We start from the raw sequence: 20,900 nt of genomic DNA, 5'->3' as shown, positions 1-20,900 counted from the left end.
TTCTATTAATTCAATTTAACAATTTTGCTGACATGAGTCATACATTTGGTCCGTGATCCGCAAAAAAAAAAAGGGTAAATGGCCACAGTTATACAGCGCTTTTCTACCGTCAAGGCACTCAAAGAGCTTTACATCAAGGAACCAGTCACCCATTCACACTCCAGATGTTCACACTGCCAACCTGTGGGCCAGTGGATCCGACCAATTTACCAGAAGAGAGCTTCTGGTAGATTGGTAACCATCATAAAAAAGGAACACATGAAAGAAGCACAAAGTCCTAAAAATGTGGAATCTGGTGAGAATTTGTACAAGTGTGATCCCAAGACTGACCGAGGAGCAGTGAACATTTATCCGTAAAGGTCCGCCAACCTCAAGAGCACTCTACCATTGAGCTACTGCCACCCCAGAAGATCAACTCCATTGGCCCACACTGGCAGACACTCAGTGTGGCGGGCCGTGGGTTTTATTATTATTCCCCATCCCAGTTTTTACATTTGAAAAATTTCACCCAAGACTAAGGAGGGGGCGTGGCTTGACACTATCAAGATCTCAAAAAGTATCAGTATCTGCACTGGCAGCCAGACTAAACAGAAAAGGGCTTTTTATACATATTCATTTGACTTAGTCAAGTTTATTTCATTTATTTCATTTATTTATTTGTAAAAAGGCAGATGACTACACTACAAATGTTTAGCTATAATTCCTTATCATTTAAGTCCTAATACAAATTTTGGTCATCGTCGACCGTTTGATAGAAAATCATTACAAACCCACAGCCCTACAAGTCAAGGTGGGTGAAGTGTCTTGCCCAAGAACGCAACAACAAACGATTTCTGTAGCCACTGAGCCACTGTCACCAACCCCCACGATTGGCATTACCATAACCACGCAGAAAAGGAAATTAACACGTGTCTCTGTCATTTCCTATTGCAGAAATGTCCTCCGCACAGTTTTAATGAGCTTTGAGGCCGTTCTGAGACCGCTCTGCCCTGACAACGCCCCGAGGACCTGAGGGTGAGTAAGAGTGACTGTAGCTGCTAATGTGAGGATGTGTGGATGTAAGGGTGTGAGGATGGGAGGATGTGAGGATGTGAGGATGTGAGGATGGGAGGATGTGAGGATGTGAGGATGTGAGGATGTGAGGAAGTGAGGTTGTAAGGATGTGAGGTTGTAAGGATGTGAGGCCGTGAGGATGTGAGGATGTGAGGATGTAAGAGTGTGAGGATGTGAGCAAGTGAGGTTGTAAGGATGTGAGGTTGTAAGGATGTGAGGCCGTGAGTATGTGAGGTTGTAAGGATGTGAGGATGTGAGGTTGTAAGGATGTGAGGATGTGAGGATGTGAGGATGTGAGGATGTGAGGATGTGAGGATTTGAAGATTTAAAGATTTGAAGATGTGAAGATGTGAGGATGTGAGGATGAGAGGGTGTGAGGATGTGAGGATGAGAGGATGAGAGGATGTGAGGATGTGAGGATGAGAGAATGAGAGGATGAGAGGATGTGAGGATGTGAGGATGGAGGATGAGAGGATGAGAGGATGAGAGGATGAGAGGATGAGAGGATGTGAGGATGTGAGGATGGAGGATGTTTTTGAGAGCCCGGGACTGTGTGTCTGACACTCGGACCTGCAGTGTGGGGGTGCCCCAGGGCACTGTCCTCGCGCCCTTTCTCTTCACCCTTTACACTGCAGACTTCAGACATGACACGGACAGCTGTGTCCTGCAGAAGTTCTCTGACGACTCTGCCATCATCGGACTCATCACGGACGACGATGATGCGGAGTACAGAGGACTGGCGCAGGACTTTGTGGACTGGTGTCAGCGGAACCACCTCCTCATCAACGCGGGGAAGACCAAGGAGATGGTGGTGGATTTCCGCAGACGCCACCCCACTGCCCCCTCACCAGTGAACATCCAGGGACGGGACATTGAGAGAGTGGACTCATACAAGTACCTGGTGTTCATCTGAACCACAAACTGGACTGGACTCATAACATAGACGCACTGTACAGGAAGAGCCAGAGTCGGCTCTACCTCCTGAGGAGACTCAGGTCTTTTGGAGTGACAGGGCCACTCCTGAAGACCTTCTATGACTCTGTGGTGGCATCAGCTCCTGTACGGTGTGGCCTGCTGGAGCAGCAGCATCACAGAGAGGGAGAGGAGGAGGCTGGACAGAGTCATCAAGAAGTCCAGCTCCGTCCTGGGCTGTGCTCTGGACTCGGTGCAGGAGGTGGGGGACAGGAGGGTCCTGGCTAAACTCACATCTATGCTGGACCATGAGTGTCGCCCCCTGCAGGACACTCTGTCCCCTGCAGGACACTCTGTCCGCTCTGGAGAGCAGCTTCAGTGAGAGACTGATCCACCCTTGCTGTGTGAAGGAGACGTTTCACAGGTCTTTCCTTCTGCTGCTGTCAGACTTTATAACAAACACTGTTAGCTCTGAACACGTGTCATTCAGCTTCATAATTCATGTGCAATACTATCATATTCATGTGCAATACTATCATATTCATGTGCAATACTATCATACTCATGTGCAATACTGTCATACTCATGTGCAATACTGTGACATAATGTCAAATATCCTTGTGCAATATTTTCTGTCCATAGAACGGCTGTAAATAAGAGGTTTTTTATAAGTTATCTGTTTTTTTGTTATTATTCTTCTGTACCTAATTTGTTTCTGTTCCTAATCTGTGTGGCAGCACTGGGATTTCCTCATTGTGGGACAATAAAGGTCTTATCTTATCTAAAGGATGTAAGGATGAGAGGATGAGAGGATGAGAGGATGTGAGGACGTGAGGACGTGAGGACGTGAGGACGTGAGGATGTGAGGATGTGAGGATGTGAGGATGTGAGGACCTGAAAGAGTGCGAGCGGGAGGGGACTTTTTTTGGGAAGAAGTGCACTGCAGAAAATGAATATCAAGCATGACAAAAATGATTGCGATTCAGAATATGAATCTGGATTATTTGGTTTCACTAGTTCATTCCAAATGATGTCACTATTTTCAGGACTGCTTGGGTTCTAAAACAAGAAAATAACACATTACACTACAATGTCCCAAATAGAAATAACATAAAACCCGACCCGTTTCCAGTTTTCTTCCCAGTTTGCCCATAAATTAGCATGAAATCCGTGGTAATGTACTGAAACAAGTTAGTCACATCTTGAAACCATGTCAACTAAACTTGGTCCATTAATTGAATACATCGAATCTAGTCAAAATCGCTCATTCACTGAATCTCAGTTGAGCTTTCGTGCTTTTTTTTTTTTTTTTGGTAGTGTAGGCAACCACACGATATTCAAGGTAAGTTTTCACTGCAATTGGACAGACTGCAAGTAGCCACCAGCCAATGAGTGTTTGCAAAGCTCCTACCACAAGATAACAAGGGCAGACTGATCATTTTGTGTGTTCAAGTGTGGTTCATGCTTTGCAAAACACGTGCCCTTGGTTATCCTAAAACAGGACAAAGATGCTATGAAAATAATAAATGAAAGGTGAAATCTACGAATTTTATGAGAAATTGTGCAAAAGGTCAGGTTTGGGCAACGATATTACATTATAAACATCTCCTGGAGACTGCAGCGCATGTCCTCACCCGAAGTCTGCCAGTCTTTCCTCATTTGCCCTCTAAATACTCTCCCCTCGTCCTTCTGCGTGGTGCCCCGTGTGCGAGTGGAGGGGTAAAGTAGGAGTAACAGTGGCAGGGGGAGACTGAGGCAGACGAGCTCCTCTGCTAAAAACTGCATGGATACAAGGGGGGGCCGTGGTGGAACGGAGAGGCAGAGGCATGGCGAGGGGGCGGACTCTGCCATGTCAGCGCCGGGCCCACCACAGAATCAGCCAGTCAGTGTGCCAGGGGAGGGGAGTGGTGCCCGTGCGTGCATCTGTTTATGAGCAGGGCATGCTGATCTCGACCCACGCGAGCAGGAGAGGGCCGAACCACACCCCTCCAAAATGTTCCTCTGCAATGGAAGACACTATAACAATAAGACCGATTACAACATTCATTCATTTTGCTCGTTAGTCTGTGGTGTGTTTTGCTAGTTTAAACGTGGCGTTTCCTATGTTTATCTTCTGGATTTCGGTCACATCCCAAACATCGACACTGCACTCCCGTTTGCCCTCCTAGCAGCTGGTTGGAGGATCAGCCGCCCCCCGCATAGTGCCAGTCCGATTACAGCGGGTGCAGTCCTCCCCGCCCTCGTCCCCCCCTCGTCCCCCGCCGTCTCCCGCTTACGCACACTCCAAAACATACAGCGTTTAAATCGCCCCATTGAGTCACACATCTGTTAAACGAGAGCTGTTTTTTCCTCAAACCACTCACAGACACGTCATAGCAGTCAGTAAAAAAACAACATGTGTTCCTTTAACGGAAGAAAAGTAAACAAGATGATTAATTTCCAAAATGTTTCATTTATTCAAAGATTAGTTGAAAAAGTATTATGAAAAAGTATCCATAAGAGTGATACATGTAAATATGTGACATGAGAGTGGCAGTTGAACAGATACTAAAGTAGTTAGGAAGGTGAAGGTGAGGCTTTACTATAGGAGAGAGGGTGGAACTATTCATTCTTACAATGTAAAGAAGAAGGCTGTAAAACAAATGACATTTTATCAACCATCAGTCATCACCGCAGTAGAAAAGCATACATAAAAAGTAAACGTAAACAATGAAAAAATAAGTGCAATTGGCTTCCCTGTCATACCACAACCGTATAAAAACGAGAGCGGGGTGGAAGAGACCCCAGCGTTTAATTCGGGTCAGCGTCTGGCACACCGTTTTGCTACGTCTGAGGACAGGATGGGGTAGAATGGTTCACCTCAAGGACTGTATGCTCCGTACTCCAAATGTAGGCAGTAACATGGAGTCTTCCAGGAGCCGGGCTCCATATATGTATGAACAACTTAGAACAATTTCAAAATAGTTTACTATCAATATATACAATACTTTAGCAATTTATGTAAACCCCTGCTATGTTAGTAAAAAATTCCCAACCAAATAAAAAGACTCTCTAAATTGAGAAGTGGAATTAGAAGAATAGCAGCAGAGCAGGTGCAAAGAGACATCCTCTCTTACAATTGTAAATTATATCATACTTTTTCAAGTTTTCAAGAGCACCGGCTTCAAGTGCAGTTCATTCTTCTGTTCTTTTGATATTAGTTACATGGCCCGCCTCCCCCCGGCCCACAACACTCCTCTGTGGGGAGGCTGAACCGAGCAGATAGTGGCCACTGCGGAGAAAAGAGTGTTTTTATCGCCTGTCAGAAGGTTGAGCTGTGTACTTCTTTGAAAGTGATACAGTTGTACTTTATGATTAAAAATGACTACATGTAGGCGTTCACAAGTGATTGTATCTGGTATTATAAAAGCAGTTAACAATCAAAATGCAGTATGAATGCACTGAACACATCCTATTTGGTGGAAAGGCACAGTAGTCCAATCAACAAGATTTAATTTCCTTTTCTTTTAAGCTCATATTAGTTTAAAAAAGAACTTCAACACCATCTTATCACCTAAAGGATGACGGCAAGATTATATGCAATCACACAGCCAGTGATATTTAGCTGCCTAATAAATAAATACATAGAATAAATAAATGCAGAGTCTGAACAACACATGAATAAATTAACCGTGGAACTGTCTGTATATCTTTAAGTGGTCCTTGTTTTTCTCACCCTCACATTTCTTGCTGGTCAGAAACTCTCGATCCTTGGTCACTTGTTTATCACCGACGCTCCAGCCGAGGGCCAGATCTGGGATTACATTCGTGAGTGGACGACATTGAATTTCCACAGTCTTTTCCTGTGTGTGTGTGTGTGTTTTTTTCTCTTTCTCTTTTTACACATGAAAAATATAACGCTCTGTTCCGATCACGTCACACGCTACATACTTTTTGCAGACTTCTTTCACTACGTCACTTCTTCTTAGTGGCACACCTACAAGTCAGTAGATTCATTTCGCCGTTTTCTTGGTTTGAGTGATTATCGCCGGAAACATCTTGATTATCACAACACGTCATTTCCTGTACTAGAGTTAAAATGGTTTCAGGACAAACACTTTCAGTCCTTTCAGCCGTATCTGAGTTGCATCTCTTTCCATATTGTGCATTTGTTTTTGGTGGACGGGGAAAAATGCCCAACACCGACTTGTCTTTCAATTTGAAATACGTGTTGTTGTTTTTTTGAGTGGTTTTGTTGGTATTAAGCTGTATTTTATTGGGCTCAATCGCTTCCCTTTTTAACCACAGCTTGTACCTGGTGAAGGCGTTGTTGAAGGTCGTCCCCAGGTCTCTAAGGGAGAAGAATGTTCTCTGGGCAATGTTTTGACTCGAGGTGACTGCTTCGACCTTGAGGGGTCCTTCTCATTGTCATTCTGTTGTGCAACACTGGGCTGGCTTTGGCACCGAGCGGGCTTGGTCGTGTTCCTCTTCTGGTTCTTCCTGGTCGTCGTGGAGGAGATCGAGCTGTCCTGCGTGGCGGCGCTCTTTCTTTTGCGCGACGAGCCGGCCGGACCGGGTGATCCGTCGCCGCTTTCTGCGGCCGCGGGGGAGCCGGACTTGCGCGGGGACGGGATCGGGGCGACATGGACCCACGTCAGGCTGGGCTCCGTGCTGGGGGCCTTATACGTGGGCGGCTTGCCTCGCTCCTCTGCGTTTGCGGCAGCGGAGTCTGTCGAGTGGCCGTCTCTGTGCCCCGGAGCTTTGTCTTCTTCGGACGTGACGCAAGGGGACTTCAGCAGCACGGGGGAGGGTGTGGGCGAGTCTGTTCCCGTCCAGCTCAGCCTGCGCTTCTGCAGAGTGACATTTAGTATTTAGTAGATGAACAGAGCAAACGTGGTACGTATAACTGTACTTAGGGACGTCACGATTATCCTACAGAGATTGAAAAAACCTACAATAAGACACTTCTGTGAAAAAGGCCCCGATAGATCAGTGTATTCTGAATAATGTATATATTTTTTTAAGTCTCTTATTGATCTATCTATTTATGGTTAATCGATCATCATGATTATTCAGTCAAAAAATAAGAATCGTAAGAATTTTAGAAGAAAGATTAAAAGTCAATTCAATCTACTACCGTATTTTCTGCACTATAAGGCGCACTTGAAAGCCTTACATTTTCTCAAAAAATGAAAATACGGTATTCTGCAAAAAAGTAGTATGTGAAGTGCTATCTGGCTGTTTATGTACATTCACTTTACTTCATCATTCAGCTGGTCAAACAATAGAGGAATGGTCATCTACGACTTGGGTCACGGTGTCAATAATCGCGAATAACCGCAAAATTGTGACATTAATGGCGCCGCTAAAACTAGCAATCGTGACATTCCCGCAGAAGTTGGAGGAAGAGTGTTGGGTTTACCTTGACGGGAATGTGCGACTGGTCCTTGTGCTTGTGCGACGGTGTGAAGCCGGCGGTGTCCTGCAGAGAGAGCGCGGGGGAGGTGGCTACGCTGGACGCAGCCGAGACGGGAAAAGTGGCTATCTGAGGAAACCAAACTTTAAGCATCACTTCCACCTGGAGCAGTGTGTTGAGGTACTTCTCTCTATAGAAAAAACGGTAATAAAGAGAACAGTATTATTAACGTGGCAGACAAGGTTTTTGGAAAGTTTTTGGAAATTGAGACACAAAAAAAGAGCGTGCTGTAGTTGAAAGAAACAGTGCAAAAATGATTGAGAAATTGTCAAATCATATAAATCCAAAATTGCGAGTCTAACTACCATATGTGAAGTGAACCACACAGTATATTTATTTTACACTATGTCAAAATCTCATCTTTTTTGTGTGTCCCATCCCACCTCTAGTATAATGTGATGGAAACATGTGTCCGTTCACGTATTGGTTGTTAACGTAGAAAGCGTCGCAGTTCCTTACCCACAGTTTGGTCTCTGCAGAACTCCCACAATCCTCTGTATTCGATCCATGGCAACGCTCTGCTGAAAAGTGCTCAAACCTGCCAATCAAAAAACAATACCCTCGTCAGCTCAGACCCCGCACCGCTGTTTGCAAATACAAGTCTAAACCTGCGCTCTCTCTTTCACACACTATTTTCACTTCTGCTCTCATCATCTCCGGGGACTTCACGTGCGCACACACGGGGGGGCACTGAATGAGGGGAGGCAGTGAATGAGGGGGCTGCTCGGATCATGTGACCCGGCGTGTGCTTACGCTAGGCAATCCGACACGGGCCAAAAGATGCTTACCGCGGTCGAATCGGCCCTGCTTCAGTCCATTCAGCAACTCCAGCAGCGGCCTGACGAACCCCTGCAGCTCGGCGCACTGCGAAGGCACGACAGAAGACAAACTACGAGTGAGCCGGGAGTCGGGTTTTCGCGGTGCGTGAATCATTTCCGCCGCTTCTTACCTTCTGCGCAAACATCAGATCTCCCTGAGTCTTCGGGGTCTGACCTTTTGGCTCGCTCCCCCCCCCCAGGCTGAGTTTAGACGCCTTGCCGGCACTTTCTGACCCGTACCCTTCCTCCTCCTCCTCTTTATCCGCGAAGTCGCCGCACGTCCACCGAGGCCCCGGGCACCCCGCCGCCGCCGCCGCTCCGTCTCCTCCGGGCACCGCGCCGGCCATGCCGCTGATGATGACCGTGGAGGCGGTGTCGGCGAGGAAGACGTCCGAATCGTCCTCGGCGTGCTCCGAGTCGCTGAACATGAGGCTGTCATTGGAGCTGAAGGAGTCGAAGGAGGGCTGCGAGGATGTGCTGCCCTGGGACTGCATTACTGTGGAGCAGAGAACACGCGCTTTTAAGACAAGAGAGTCAGAACCGAGACATTGCGCCTTCTACAAGAATGTGCTGCGATTCTGATGTCCTCTCCGGCCTGCAGCTTTGCATCTTTGGCAAGCCCGTGCCCAAACACATGAAGCTAATTACCCCAAAATGGAAGGCAAAACCCGTGCCCTAGTTTAACATAGTGGGACTGGGGGTGGGCACCGGCGGTGGGCACACAATACTAGTCTATGTCTGGCTCCCATTGAGGAGACTGGAGACAGGAAAGGAGCAGGGAGCGTGAGGGGGGATGGGAGAGCGTAGAGTAGTGAAATCAGAATAGGCAGTCTCTCTCTCTCTTGCTCACGTGCCTCCTCTTCCTCCCTCTGTCTCTCTCTCTCTCTATATCCGACAGCCTCCAGTGCCCACTCTGGCCCCTCCTCTATGTCTCGGGTTAGCTCTCCATCCCCCATTAGCCTCCCATATACACACACAACTCCTCTGTGTTTCAGTATGTGTCTCATCTCGTACTAATGCTTATCTCCTTCGCTCGGTGCCAGACAGACTTCCTCTTCATCACACTCTCATGTCTTACTCATACTCACATGTTGTCTTCTGGCACATGTGCTTCTTAATCTGTATCATCTATTACCTCTCACAGCATATCGACATGGGATGAGGCAAATGACAGAGGGCACAGGTATTGAACTACATTACTACAGCAGAATATGTGCTCTGACTAGTCTTTTTTTTAATCATTTCTTTGCCAATCTTCTTGCTTGGTCTTGCAGTATAATTGGTACATAAGATATACCTGTGTTCATATACTACTGTAGTTACACACTCAGACTTGTAGTTCCCTGGTGGATGTGGACCTCGCTGTCCTGTTACAGACTGTGGCAGACAGAGGTGGGACAGAGTGACAGCCGGTGCATCGGTGCGCACAGGTTTGCGCCGCTCCGCGTCCCACCACATTGCACGGGATAAATTGTGCACAAACTAAATGAGTGAACGTGCCTTGGATTGTATAAAATATTTAAGACGACATTCTCTTGCACTGCAGGGTGCGTGAAGTATTGTACATTGATTTAAAATAGGCTGCGTAAAAAAATGGTCAGAATGATAATATTGCATATGTTATGCATGATGCGGATGTAGTCACAGAAAGTCCTGCAGCGCAGCCAGGAAACTGAGAAAAGGCATAAAATGGTCAGAGGTGCAAAGACTCACCGACTCAAATGTGATGAAGCCTGAATCTGTCCTTTTACCCGCGGCTGTTCCGTCAGCACAGCCTGCGTCCCGGCTCTGTGCGGGACTGTGCGGGACTGTGCGGCGGCTCTGTCTCCGCACAGTTTACGAGCGTCAACATGTGCGCTAATCCACGTGCCCACGTTTTACGCACATCCCATTGGCTGTCGGCCCGTCGAGGGCGCACGCCATTGGTTCATCCACTCAGCCAGTGATTGCTATGCTGCGCAGTGATTGGCCCGCGGTGCGGACGCGCTCCGTCCGGCCCACTCATGTGTCTCCCGTGTGTTTGGTGTCAGCTTCTCCTCTACTACAGTAAACACCGAGGCGCGGGCGGCGTGGACGTGATACACAACACGTCCTGTGCACGAGACGAGCACGACAAGCCAGAGCCACGCCCACTCTCCCCAACTCACACAGACCCGGATGCACAGCGAGCGTTTCAATGCTACGAACACTTTAAGAAATACTTTACCCTAAGAAATGCCAAAGTAAACCTTCTCCTACTTTGTGCACGTGGCACGAGTGGCCTGCAATTACAGAGCTCCATCGCTATAATAAAACATTCTGTGCGCATTTTGACCTCATAATATGATGGAATAGAATAAGTAAAGTGCTTCAATTATAAGATGTACAATTTGTACAACAAAATTGACTAGTTCATAAAAGAAGCTGATATTTAACATCATAAATAGTATTTATACAAGCATCTGTGGGTGCAATCAAAGAACACAGTTCATCTCTCGGTGCTTTATGTAACATTTTTCAAGGATAACTTGAACTTGCAAATAAATGGAGAAAAAGAGACAATTCTAATTGACCTTCTCTCCTTTTCTGAGTTTCTATAAAACCTGTCTCAGGGCATCGACCAAGAGCTATTTCTTGGCTGAGAGCTGGGATGACAACCATTTATTAGTCACCTATTGACCAAAAATCTGCTTTTATGCATCTAAATGTATCAAAAGCCAGGGACTACTTATGATGATATTTGAAAGACATTTAGCACCCACTGATTTGAAATAGCAATTTGCCAAACACTTTTTCAATATATGGTCGAAAACAATGTCAGGAGTTTGAGCTTGTGTGCTGCAGGCTATTTCCTGAACCTATTCGAGGTCATATGTCACGCATCCTCCCCCACTACTTTGTTACCAGGGGCTGAACTCACTAACCTTCACATATATATCCTGAAAACACGCAAAGACCACACACAAAACAACTGTTCACTTGTTATGCACTGATGCGACTAGAAGTTGCAAGACCCTTTGAGTCGCCTGTAGTGGTGGGAGATATGTAAGGCCTTTATAAAACATTTATAATATCCCAGTTGTTGTTTTGAAGTCCTGCTAAATCCGAACGTCGACTATATCATCTGTCCATGGGTTTCATAACGATGGGAAATTAGGACTGCTGCCGTAGAGACGAACAATTATTATTATTAACAAATTTAAAACAAAATATAGTATCTTTAGAATGGGTTGAATAATTAATAGTATTAATGATGACAGCAAAAAGGGCTGATTAAAATAAACAAGGATATAAAGGGATAGTTCTCAACTGTTGTGGTTAATTCCGTTCACATTCTGTGCGAGACTTGACACGTTTTGGCACATTCCTGATATATTTTTTGAATATCATCTGAATATTGTTACATATATAATGCAAAATAAACATCGAGCTATCCACGTTTGCCAATACCGGCCACCCTTATGACATTGATTGTGTATTTTATGGTATGTGGAGCTTCAGTTAGATGGAGTGAGATGTGAGTAATGTGGTGTTTGTTGGTGAGCAAGCGGCCGCCCTTCCCCCATCCACAAACATTGAACCTACACACGAACCCGTTGACCCCTTCTCCTCCGCTTACACAAAACCGCCCATGTTTTTCTTCATGGATACCTGTCTTTTGACACCGTGACATCTACGCACCGAGTGACCTCTGCTCAGGTGAGAGATGACCCCTCCCATAGAGTCAAGCTGCGCCGGTGCCGGTGTTTGTAAAGCAGGGGAAAGGTCTGCAAACCAGGATAAGGTTGATGATTGCTATGGCTTTTAAGCTTCCAACCCCCAACCAGCATTCCTGTGCAGCTCGTGAACTCAATGAACCTACTCTAGGTTCGCCGAGGCTGAAGACTACCCCCATCCTCATCCTCAGCTATTGCCACATCCCCCACTGCTTCAAGAGCTTGTTTCTTCTTCCTCCTCTCGGGGCCTTCTATTCACGGCTTTAAAGATTCAATAGCGTGAGTGATCAGGTGAATCGGCTACAGTGGTTGGAGATGGTCAATCGTTCTTTCATACGATTTGTTTTGAGCGAATCGTAGGAATATAAGAATGTATGTTGCCTTCACGTGGAAAATATGTTGCGTTCACGTGACAGCACGACGACTATAGTTTAGTTACTTTGAGCTGGAGGACAGGTCAGAATTATATGATGGAATTTGCTGTTTAACTTTAAGTACAGATTTGATGACTTGGTTTATGGGTAAAATCTCTGTAATATCTCTGTAATTACTGTCACATGTCACATGAAATGAAAACTGGCACAAAGGTCAATGCTTCCGCTGTCAGCTTAAGTCAACAACAACAACAACAGCAATGTCTTTACAATAGCTTCACAAAGTGGTGTCATTATTCAACATTAAAGATGTGATTGTTGTCCGCTTGTTGTCCTCTGAAGGTCATAAGATTAAGATGACAGGTTTGTGGCCATGCTTGCTAATGCCAGATCTGGTCAGCTCTCGTCAGCTGAGCAGGATGAGACCTGGTTTGGTTCTGGTTTGAGTTCAGTTAAGTTTTGATGTATACTTGTTTTTGTCCTTTCCTAGTCCTGGATTCGCTCTGGTGTAGCCGAGGTTTAGTCCCAGTTTAGTCCCAGTTTTCAAGTGTACATTCTTAGCCAGGACTTAAACAGGACCAAACCAAGTCTTCATCCACGCTAAACCTCTGTCAGTCTGCCCCAGGGCAGCTGTAGCTACAAAACTAGATTACTACCACTGAGTGTGGAGTGAATGAATAACACACTGTAAAGTGTGTTGTGAAAGGCGCTATATAAATTCAATGATTAGTTAGTTAGTTAGTGAACCAGTACCAGGTTTGAAACAGTCTGAGGGTGTTCACATCATGGATCTATTATATTATCGGCTCATACTCACAAACACTGGGACTAAACTAATATTAAACCTGAAACTTAACATGACACCCTATAGGAGTTGTGGACCTGGTCTCCAATATTTAAGTCTTTTAACAATTTCAAAATACAATACAATTTGTATTCCATATCATGAACACATATCTGATGGAATTCAATCAGAACCTGTGATATAAGTGCTTAGGTTTTGTGAGGCCAAAGCCTGAACAGGTGTGTTGAGACTGGACACATAAGCAGAAACCTGATCCTCCTGGAGCAAGAGACTGGCCTTTAGAAAACTATAGTGTAAACTGTCTGTAGACCTTCTGCAGCAGCCGAGGCTCACATTTCAGGTACTGGGAAACAATTATGCACTCGCCAAGCGGCCGCTCCAGACCTGCTTTATCACCACACAATGTCTGCTCTTTGGGTTAGACAATAGCGTCTTAAAGGAGAGACTCTACAGCTCTCTATATTCGATTATAATATCATTTTTGTGTGTGCGTGCAAATACATTTCTTGAATCATGAATCATGCCACTGGACGGCCAATTTCACTTTGGGCAATAGTGCAAATACACACAGAACACTTTGACTTGGACAAACTTTATTGATACATAATCACCACTGACTCCATCTATTTTGACATGCTCTTTACTCTGCAGCTGGAACTCTTACAGTTTGGTACAAAATGTGCCTGCACTGAATATTATTATTATATCTAAATTGTGTTGTTTTCTTATGACAATGACAGCAAATAATAAAAACCAAGTCAGACCGACTAGAGCCAATAGAATAAAGCTAAATTGTACGCAGGAAATTACCTGACAGCCATTTCATATTCACAGTAAAATAGCTCGTCTTGTAACGCATGACTCTTCTTCCCTCTGGCACAATCAACATTGTGGCCCATTCATTTGTCTAATTGTTTTAACAACATCATGCCGGGTTTAATCACGTGCTGATTTGAGGAACAGTTTCAACCACACCCATGGGCTTTCTAATATGTCTGAGTATTTGTCATTCAATACCTGCTTCGTACAACATCCAAATTACATCATCATGTCTGGCAGTTATGAAAGCCTTCCCATCTTTACATGCTATATTATTTATTTCCAATCTTCATCCACACACTGTCTGTCTGTTTAAGGGCAATAATAACAACAACAACAACAACAACAACAACAATAAAAAGAATGAATTGTTGTAAAAGATGCGTAAAAGTCGGTCTCATCTCCGGTGGAACGCCGTGTGCCCCGCCGTTTACCCCGCGGCATCTTCTCGTGTTCGCGACGCGGCTCCGGTGGGAGACCTTTTTTTTTCCGAATGAAACCAAGAGCCCCGCCCACTGAGAGGACGCGGCCAATGGCGTGCCGGACCTGCCTCGTCACGTCCCCCCGTACGCGCGCCGGCGCAGCCAATCGCAGAGCGGGCACGCGTCACGAGCCGTTGCATAATTTGGGGATGACACGCTTCACGTTTGAGGAGCGCGGCACAAGCTCTGGATGGAGGATGGAGAGACGCGGAGGGGGAAAAAGAGCAGAAAAGTGGGGGTACCAAAAAAATGAAACACCAAATTTATGCCAGAATCGTGAGGGCGACCTTGAAATAAAAGACTCAGGAAAAGGTCGATTTATTATGATTAGATAACCCAATTTAAAGGCAATTGCCAACGATTATCATTATTATCTCATACTTATGCGTGAATAGAGCGCCATCTAGTGCCCGCGTCTTGTACATAATAATGTGTCTACGTGCGGTCAGTCGTCATTCTGAATCACCACCAGTAATACATGGCCTACATACTTGTGCCAGACATTGCACACAGGGCAGTTCTACAGGTGGACAATTTCATATGCATTATTTAGATAATTACCCTCATTGGTGCACAGTTAAATATAGGAATAAATATAATCTTACATTAAATTGGGGTTAAGAAAATGTGATCAGTTTCTTTCTTTCTTTCTTTCTTTCTTTCTTGACATTGACTCAACACAAATAAGAGAGCAAACATATTTAGTGATGTGATGGAAATCCGTAAGAATTAACCAAATTACCCCCATAATTCTAAACAAACCTTTGAAATAATCAGTTGATGGCATTTATATTTAAATTATAAGATAAGATAAGAGATAAGTCGGTGTAATCCCTCATTCGTCCAGGCGTGTTCCATAGTAGAAAAAGCTTCAGTTGTAGTCATCTGGACTCAGTTTGAAAAATTAGACGTTTCGACTCTCATCCAAGAGTCATTGTTAATAAAAGAATTTAGATCGAGAACTCCGATATTAATACTGTTCTGTGGTAAGACCCACCCATTGGGCGGAGCCTTCCTGAAGTAGAAAGAGTTGTTTGTTTCAACAGAAACTCCCCCCTTGTATCTACCGAGGTAGCCTATTCAGAATCTTAATGGGCTATTAGAATCCACCAACCACCCTGAGTACCTGATTAGCTAATCAGGTAATCAGGGAGTTTCTGTTGAAACAAACAACTCTTTCTACTTCAGGAAGGCTCCGCCCAATGGGTGGGTCTTACCACAGAACAGTATTAATATCGGAGTTCTCGATCTAAATTCTTTTATTGACAATGACTCTTGGATGAGAGTCGAAACGTCTAATTTTTCAAACTGAGTCCAGATGACTACAACTGAAGCTTTTTCTACTATAAGAGATCAAATCAAATCAAATCAAATCAATTTATTTTTGTAAGGCCCAAAATCACAACAACAGTTGCCTCTGAGGGCCACAGGGAGAAATGAATCAACAATGTCTGTGGTGGCGATGAAGTCAGACAATGTCTGTGGTGGCGATGGAGTCAGACAATGTCTGTGGTGGCGATGAAGTCAGACAATGTCTGTGGTGGCGAGGGACGATGTCCCAGGGTCCTCTGTCCTTAGACTCTCCTTCTCGGCCAGGAAAAACTACAAAAAAAACCTCTTTGGGAAAAAAGCGTAGAAACCTGGAGGAGTTCCAGTGAAGGAGAGATCCGACTCTCACAGACGGACAGACGGACACGAGGAGACTGGAGCTGGACCCACTCTTCAGGCAGATGAGGGACCGACTGAGGCGAACTGGACCCACTCTTCAGGCAGATGAGGGACCGTCGGAGTCGAGCAGGACCCACTCTTCAGGCAGATGAGGGACCGTCGGAGGCGAACTGGACCCACTCCTCAGGCAGATGAGGGACCGACTGAGGCGAGCTGGACCCACTCTTCAGGTAGATGAGGCACCGTCGGAGGCGAGCTGGACCCACTCTTCAGGCAGATGAGGGACCGACTGAGGCGAACTGGAGCCACTCTTCAGGCAGATGAGGGACCGTCCACATGGGGCAGGGACCACTTCACCAGGAGAGGGACATCTGGGTCCACAGGTCCTCAGGAGTGAGAGAAAGAAAAAGAAGGCGGTGAACAGTTTGCAAGTGGAATTAAAAAATAAATATTGTTTGATAGCATAAGTAGTCAGAAGAAGAGGATAGTGCTCAAGCTGTCATACTTCCCCCAGCACAGTTACTCCTAGGGCAGCGTAGCTGAAGCTGTGGGTTTATCTTTCTGTTCCTAACTACTCTGACCATAAGCGATTTCGAAGAGGAACGTTTTAAGCCTGGACTTAAATGAAGAGACTGTGTCAGCATATTTAACATGGGTCGGGAGCTGATTCCATAACACAGGAGCTTGGTAGCTAAACGCTCTACCTCCTACAGTACTTTTAGAGACTCTTGGCACCACCAGAAGGCCGGCATTCTGAGAGCGAAGAGCTCTGTTTGGATGATATGGTTCTATAGCATCTTTGAGGTAGGATGGGGCCATGTCATTTATGGCTTTGTAGGTCAAGAGTAGAATTTTGAATTTGATTCTGGACTCGACGGGGAGCCAGTGAAGAGACTTCAGCACTGGCGTAATGTGCTCTCTTCTATAAGATAAGATATTCCTTTATTGTCCCACATGGGGAAATTTCATTGATGCAACGCAGGTAGATACAGAGGTAGATACAGAAGAACAGATCACTTATAGGAAGTCTGAAAAACACTTTCAGTAGAAGATCTCCTATAAATAAAAACTCCCATAGACAAATAAATAAATAAATAAATACATAAATACCATTTCATGTGATCATGACAGTAATTGCACATGAATATGTGTCACGACAGCACATAGATTGCACATGAATTTCACAGTAATTGCACATGAATTGCACATGAATTTCAACAGCAATTGCACATATGACAGAATTGCACATGGTTAGGTCAGTATTGCGAGTGTTCAGTACTAACAGTTTTTGTTATAAAGTCTGACAGCAGCAGGAAGGAAAGACCTACGGAACCTTTCCTTCACACATCGAGGGTGGATCAGTCTCTCACTGAAGCTGCTCTCCAGAGCGGAGAGAGTGTCCTGCAGGGGGTGACACTCATGGTCCAGCATAGATGTGAATCTAGCCAGGACCCTCCTGTCCCCCACCTCCTGCACCGAGTCCAGAGCACAGCCCAGGACGGAGCTGGACTTCTTGATGACTTTGTCCAGCCTCCTCCTCTCCCTCTCTGTGATGCTGCTGCTCCAGCAGGCAACGCCGTACAGGAGCTGATGCCACCACAGAGTCGTAGAAGGTCTTCAGGAGTGGCCCTGTCACTCCAAAAGACCTGAGTCTCCTCAGGAGGTAGAGCCGACTCTGGCTCTTCCTGTACAGTGCGTCCGTGTTATGAGTCCAGTCCAGTTTGTGGTTCAGATGAACACCCAGGTACTTGTATGAGTCCACTCTCTCAATGTCCCGTCCCTGGATGTTCACTGGTGAGGGGGCAGTGGGGTGGCGTCTGCGGAAATCCACCACCATCTCCTTGGTCTTCCCCGCGTTGATGAGGAGGTGGTTCCGCTGACACCAGTCCACAAAGTCCTGCGCCAGTCCTCTGTACTCCGCGTCATCGTCGTCCGTGATGAGTCCGATGATGGCAGAGTCGTCAGAGAACTTCTGCAGGACACAGCTGTCCGTGTCGTGTCTGAAGTCTGCAGTGTAAAGGGTGAAGAGAAAGGGCGCGAGGACAGTGCCCTGGGGCGCCCCCACACTGCATGTCCGAGTGTCAGACACACAGTCCCGTGCTCTCACAAACTGGGGTCGGTCTGTGAGGTAGTCCAGGATCCACTCTGCCAGGTCATACTCCACACCAGCCGTCTCCAGCTTGTCCCTCAGGAGCAGCGGCTGGATGGTGTTGAAGGCGCTGGAAAGATCGAAGAACAGAATCCTCACAGAGCTGCCAGGCTTTTCCAGGTGAGAGAGAGAGCGGTGCAGCAGGGAGATGACGGCGTCCTCCACTCCGATGCCAGACCGATATGCAAACTGCAGCGGGTCCATGGCTGAGCTCACGGTGGAGCGGAGGTGGTCCAGGACCAGCCGCTCCAGTGTCTTCATCAGGTGGGAAGTGAGAGCCACTGGCCTGAAGCTGTTGAGGTCTTTGGGGCGCGGTGTCTTAGGCACAGGTACCAGACAGGAGGTCTTCCAGACCTGTGGTACCACCCTCAGCTTCAGGCTCATGTTGAAGACATGCTCCACAACTCCACACAGTTCATCTGCGCAGGACTTAAGGAGCCTGGGGCTGATGCCATCAGGTCCTGCTGCCTTCCTCACTTTAATCCTCTTCAGCTCACTCCTCACCTGTGCTGCTATGACAGTCAGTGGTTGGCAGGGGGACTGTGTGCTGGGGGGATGGGTGAGTCCAGGCGAAGTGGGGAGCTGATGGTCCGGGGCAGATAAGCGAAAAGGAACAGATGCAGGGCATTGTCCAGCTGTGGAAGAGGGAGCATGCAGCTGTGCAGGGGGAGGGGCGGGTGACCGATCAAACCTCAAGAAGTGAGCATTTAAATCATTCACCCACTGTAGATCCCCCTCTGTCTGGGCAGGGGGGATTTTGAAGCCCGAGATGGTTTTCAGGCTCCTCCACACTCCCTGAATGTTCTTCTGCTGCAGCTGCTCCTCCATCCTCCTCCTGTAGCCGGCCTCAGCCTGCCTGATCTTCCTCCTCAGCTCCTTCTGCACAGTCCTCAGCTCCTCCTTGTTCCCTGACCTGAAGGCTCTCTTCTTCTCCTTCAGCAGAGCCTTCAGTTCACGGTTAATCCATGGCTTGTTGTTTGGAAAACACTGCACCGTCCGGGAGGGAACAATGTTCTCAAAACAGAAGTTGATGTAGTCCGTGATGCACTCTGTGATGGTGTTGATGTCCTCCCCATGTGGGTCATAAAGCTCAGTCCAGACAGTGGTGCTGAAGCAGTCCCTCAGAGCCTCCTCGCTCTCAGCAGACCACATCCTCACCTCACGGGACACCACAGGCTGCCTGCGCACGATGGGTTCATACACAGGCCTCAGATGTACAAGGTTGTGGTCCGAGCTGCCCAGGGGAGGGAGGGGGGAAGAGGAATAAGCCTCCTTGGTGTTGGCAAAAAACAAGTCCAATGTTCTATTGTCTCTGGTGGGGCAGGTGACATACTGGGTGTATGTTGGTAGAACAGAAGAGGGAGAAGCGTGGTTAAAGTCACCAGAGATGAGGAAGAAAGCCTGTGGATGCTGTGTTTGCAGCCTACAAGTGCAGGAGAGCAGTGCTTCACAAGCATCTTCAGCATTGGCAGACGGGGCCACATAGACTGCGATCAAAATCACATGTGAGAACTCCCGGGGCAGATAATATGGCCTCATGCCAATAGGCAATAGTTCAATATCCCCGTTACATAGCTGCTCCTTCACTGTGCAGTGTTCGGGTTTGGACCAGCTCGTGTTCACATACACCGCCAGACCTCCACCTCTTTTCTTCCCGGATTTTCTCGTACCGTTGGGGAAAAACGAGTTATGAATGTAGAGGCTGAATAAAGTTGGTATAACACGTTTTTATTCTTTAAAATACACAAGATTGAGATTATAGAATAGACAAAAAGCTACACACACTAATAGTTAAATGTCTATAGGAAATGCACACAGGTCAAATAATGCAAAATGTCATTTTTGGCTCGAGCCATTCCAAGGAATGGAATGGAATGCGACTTTTTGTTCTTGCCTGGTTTCTTCTTATTATTATTATTCATGGTCATTTTGCCACAACTCAGGCATTTTTGACCCCCTGAACATTGATGAATGTCACACATGGGACATAGACGTGATCGGCTCGGTCCAAACTACAATAAAATGGAGGTTGCGAGAACGCCCGCTCTATGATAAACAGGAAGTCAGCCATGTCGAATCAAAGTGACGCCGCCACGTTTGACTTTTTTTTTTCTTCAAAATCGTATTTGCCATAGGTTTTTTGTCCGATCGAGCTCAAAAAAACACTTTTTGAATCTAGAGACATATATATTATAAAATTATACAAATATTGTGTATTTTCACAATTAGCCAGCAGAAGCGCAATGAATGCCTTCACTTCCTCTTCCTCTCGTGCCCTGGTCTTAGCATTAGCGTTAGCATCAGCATTAGCGGCGGGTCTCTGTTGCTAGGTGACGGAGGTACAGGGAGGAGGGAGTTTAAAGAATAAAGTCTAAAGAATAAAGTTGTTGTTGTTGTTTTATGGCGGTTGGCATCCAATTGTTGCATTACCGCCAGACTTTATTCCTCAGACTTTTCGTAGTTAAAGAATAAATAATAAAACCTAAAGAATAAAGTCTAAAGAATAAAGTCTTGAAGAACAAAGTCGAAGAGAATGCAGTGTCGGGGCAATCGCCATCCAAACACAGTTGCGACATCAGTGGAAATATTGTTGTTGTTGTTGTTGTTGTTGTTGTTTTATGGCGGTTGGCATCCAATTGTTGCATTACCGCCAGACTTTATTCCTCAGAC

General features: G+C 46.2%; 1 protein-coding gene across 1 annotated transcript; it reads right to left on the bottom strand.

Moving 5' to 3' along the window:
• Positions 1-5,935: 5,935 nt before the first annotated feature.
• Positions 5,936-8,734, bottom strand: LOC140373647 (uncharacterized). The gene is made up of 5 exons (XM_072460247.1): positions 8,370-8,734; positions 8,209-8,284; positions 7,880-7,958; positions 7,367-7,550; positions 5,936-6,794 (listed from the first exon to the last, which is right to left on the bottom strand). The coding sequence occupies exons 1-5, from the start codon at positions 8,730-8,732 to the stop codon at positions 6,243-6,245; spliced, it is 1,254 nt and encodes a 417-aa protein (XP_072316348.1). The 5' UTR covers positions 8,733-8,734; the 3' UTR covers positions 5,936-6,242.
• Between the last annotated feature and the right edge of the window lie 12,166 nt (positions 8,735-20,900).

Source organism: Eucyclogobius newberryi, unplaced genomic scaffold (genome assembly GCF_026437365.1).
Source record: "Eucyclogobius newberryi isolate DKJ021-1_F unplaced genomic scaffold, fEucNew1.0.hap1 SCAF_3, whole genome shotgun sequence".
Taxonomy (NCBI): Eukaryota; Metazoa; Chordata; class Actinopteri; order Gobiiformes; family Gobiidae; genus Eucyclogobius; species Eucyclogobius newberryi.
The sequence above is the reverse complement of the archived record's forward strand: the minus strand, read 5'-3'. Positions and strand labels throughout refer to the sequence as shown.

Excerpts from the sequence above, each read along its gene's own strand:
- LOC140373647 (XM_072460247.1), bottom strand. The coding sequence starts at position 8,732 with ATGCAGTCCCAGGGCAGCACATCCTCGCAGCCCTCCTTCGACTCCTTC. Across the intron at positions 7,959-8,208 it reads GCAGGGCCGATTCGACCGCG|GTTTGAGCACTTTTCAGCAG; the intron begins GTAAGCATCTTT and ends TTTGATTGGCAG. Across the intron at positions 6,795-7,366 it reads AGTCGCACATTCCCGTCAAG|AAGCGCAGGCTGAGCTGGAC; the intron begins GTAAACCCAACA and ends GTCACTCTGCAG.